Genomic DNA, 3,273 nt, shown 5'->3' with positions numbered 1-3,273 from the left:
CGTGGGTATTGATTGTGTTATACCCAGTACTTCAGAAAGTAATAAAACTGACCAAATTGAGCAGGATAGATGGGAACGGTGCCACGTTAATGATAAGATTGCCGATGTCGATGATCATATAGCACATGATGCCATCTTTAGGAGTACTGATAAAAAAGCCACTAGCACAAATAACGATGTTTACGCCTCTTCTAGCGGGTATTGCGGCATTGATGGAGCATTCAACCAGATAAACCACCAATTCGGATCAACGTTCGCGAAAGATAAAACATCTGTGCCTTTATCCCTTAGTGCAGGCACGTTTGTTGTTAAAAACGCGAAGAAATGTGCATTTCTTTATAACGGTAATACTTTTATCACAAAATTTAAGAAGAAACGCATTCACAAGATAATATTGAACGATGACTGCTTAATAATAGCATTGAGAGATGCACTGATTATGATAAAGGACGAGAAATACTGTAATAGCGTTGTTATAGGCAACTACGTGAATGATGTGGTGTTTTTTAACGGATATCTAATTGTTCACACAGATGAGATAAAATTCGAAGAGTGTTGTGTGGAGAGTATCAAGGAGGATGTTTACAAGAAAAAATAAACATGATCAACAAATTATGTACGATCTTTTTACAACTATGGTGTTAATATGGTCTGTTAGCATTTGTTTATTGCCAAATTGGCATTCCAACTTTATTGTTTTTAACAAATAAACCTCACATTACACTATCATTAACTCGTATGCATTTTGCTCCGTTGCAATATTATGAAAGGTTACTGCCATTATAAGCATAAGAATCAGTACATGATCTATCATTCATCATCATATCCCTTCTTCACATGACCTATTCATTGGCATTCATAAAGTATATCAACAAGGAATATATCATACAAAGTATCAAAACTCTAAGCGATTCTAGCTATGACCTGAACGAGAAACTAGGAATAATAGCCCGGATGACAGATATTCTTTCAGACCGCAATTTGCTTCGTGATCCAGACATGCAAAAAGTATATCCAAATCTAATACATTTATTATTGGACGATTTGCTCTATGACAGTATACTCGTCCTGTTGGGTAAAACTTGCATGCTCATGAATCAATTACAGAACATTTTGTTCGCTAATGGCATATTTGATCACTTAAAATACAATAAAGTAGAGACAGACGTGTTTGTATATTCGTTATGCTATTTAAACATTGATCTAGCCAAGTATTATTTCGATAACATATATAGAAAAGAAATTGACGACGAAGGGTTTATAGCAATGCTAAAGGAGTGGTATGTGAAGGAACTGAAAAGTTGTGAAGACAAGCCGTTTATTTGATGTAATACACGCAGGTGTGAGGACAGATAAAATTAATGAATAAATATATTGTTGCTGTATAAAAATTTTATATATTTCAGATTTTATTCAATTAGTAATGCATTTAAATTAGTTGTTCTATCCCGTTTTTCAAAAACGGGTGCATGAATGGATAGTATACCAAAATAGCGCTTTTGAATGTGACTAAAACATCAGGTCATTCTTTTCTATTAATTGTTGTATAGTTACAAAATCAATAAATCACTTTCATTCATTGCATTAGCTCATCATACACAACATTTCTTGTGTATACTTTACCATTCTCATACTTTCCTTGGTCTCCATTGTCAGCAACATACACTCTTAGACCGTTTGCATAGCGCACTCTCGACAAAGCTACATACAACTGACCATGCACAAAGACAGAGCTGTGCAGATAAACACCTACCTTGTCAAATGACTGGCCCTGTAACTTGTGGATTGTCATCGCAAACGAAAGAAGAACCGGAAACTGTCTTCTCTTGAGTATGAATGGCAGCTGTGTCTCGCTCGGTGCCATGTCGATCCCTTAGTATGACTGCCCTGCTACCCTTCCTGGATCCGGTTACAATAGTAGCTATGATGAAGTTTGTGTGGAGCTCATCAACCACCAGGCGTGTGCCATTGAGCAGGCTATTGGCTGGATCAAGGTTGCGCAATAGCATTATCAACGCACCTCTTTTTAGAACTAACTTGTGCGGTGGCATTCCTGAAGGCTGCTGCTTGTTGAGGAACTCTAACGGATAGTTCGCAACAACATCGTTGTCCTCTGTGACAATAGAGTCTGCACTCGTGTATGTTACTTCGTTGCCAATCATCAAGTCAAGGACCCTGTCATTGATTTCCTTTGCAGCATCGTTGTTCGTTGTGAGTATAGTTCTGTTCGTCAGATCTTCGCTGTCAGCCATGTTGGCAATATCACCATATATCTCGTTAACGATGTCATCGCACATATCGTCAACATGCTCGTTGAACAGCCCAAGTGCATCCTGCGGTCCGTTGAACACACAGATGTATGCGAACAGCTTTCTGATGTGGTCAGATGTCTCTGTCATTGCAGCTTCGCTCAGCACGTTCTTCCATTCACTGTCATCCTACAGAAGATTCTTGCCCTTGCTGCTTCCTCGAATGTGCCATATACAACATTGTTGGCACTTCTTAAGTCGTCGAATGACGTGGCACCTCTCACATTGAGCAAGAGCATTCTCAGATAGAATCTCTCCTTTTCCTCTGGATTGACCGCATACAATCTTGTAATGACTTTGTCATCACCCCGCTGTCGCAATACCCATCGGCTGTTCTGGTACACATAGTGATATGGAATGTTGGTGTAGAGATATTGTCTGATTATTTTTTACTACAGTTTGCACTATTTTTTTGGTTTTATACTTTTTTTAGAATATGCACAATACCGAAGTGCTTTTTTAAGAACTGTGCACGGAGCACAGGAACATTTTGCAGACTCTCATAGGTCCGATCAATAAATAAAGCTTTGCCGCGGTAGACAATCAGCTGATCATCTACAGCACAGACAAAACCACCAGGATTTAACAATTGTGTTTTTTGCACCAAAAACTTTTCAGTCGGCGTATTGTCAAAATCTGGATGCATGGGGTATCGATTTTTCAACTTATTTATAGTTTTATTTCTTACAAAATAAACGTTAGTCGATGATAAGAACATATAAAATGTTCACAAAAACGTCAATTTGATTGTGATGTTATGTTCTGTTACATTGACCAAAAACTCACTTTTACATCCATTTCTTTGTATTTCATTCTTTTTCTGGTAAATCATCTAAATATACTGTGAATGCCATTGTAATTTGTTACAATGTTGAGGACATCAAACAAAAGTTAAAAATGCAGATATGTTATTTATTTCATGCACTTTGATTAGACGTGGTGGTGTTCATAAAAACAGCCAACT

At 37.5% G+C, this 3,273-nt stretch overlaps 3 protein-coding genes across 3 annotated transcripts; 2 read left to right on the top strand and 1 right to left on the bottom strand.

Annotated features, from left to right (window-relative positions):
- Nucleotide 1: 1 nt before the first annotated feature.
- Nucleotides 2-624, top strand: VCUG_01890 (uncharacterized protein; the record flags this gene model as incomplete). The annotated part of the gene is made up of 1 exon (XM_008076711.1): nucleotides 2-624. A coding segment is annotated over one exon (597 nt), but the record flags the coding sequence as incomplete, so codon positions are not given.
- Nucleotides 625-837: 213 nt separating this feature from the next.
- Nucleotides 838-1,326, top strand: VCUG_01889 (uncharacterized protein; the record flags this gene model as incomplete). The annotated part of the gene is made up of 1 exon (XM_008076710.1): nucleotides 838-1,326. One exon carries the CDS (start codon nucleotides 838-840, stop codon nucleotides 1,324-1,326), a length of 489 nt encoding a protein of 162 aa, XP_008074901.1.
- A 1,401-nt stretch (nucleotides 1,327-2,727) lies between these two features.
- VCUG_01888 (uncharacterized protein) lies at nucleotides 2,728-3,027 on the bottom strand (the record flags this gene model as incomplete). The annotated part of the gene is made up of 1 exon (XM_008076709.1): nucleotides 2,728-3,027. The coding sequence occupies one exon, from the start codon at nucleotides 3,025-3,027 to the stop codon at nucleotides 2,728-2,730; it is 300 nt and encodes a 99-aa protein (XP_008074900.1).
- Between the last annotated feature and the right edge of the window lie 246 nt (nucleotides 3,028-3,273).

Source organism: Vavraia culicis, assembly GCF_000192795.1.
Source record: "Vavraia culicis subsp. floridensis unplaced genomic scaffold supercont1.35, whole genome shotgun sequence".
NCBI lineage: Eukaryota > Fungi > Microsporidia > Pleistophoridae > Vavraia > Vavraia culicis.
This window is presented reverse-complemented; position numbering and strand designations above follow the sequence as displayed.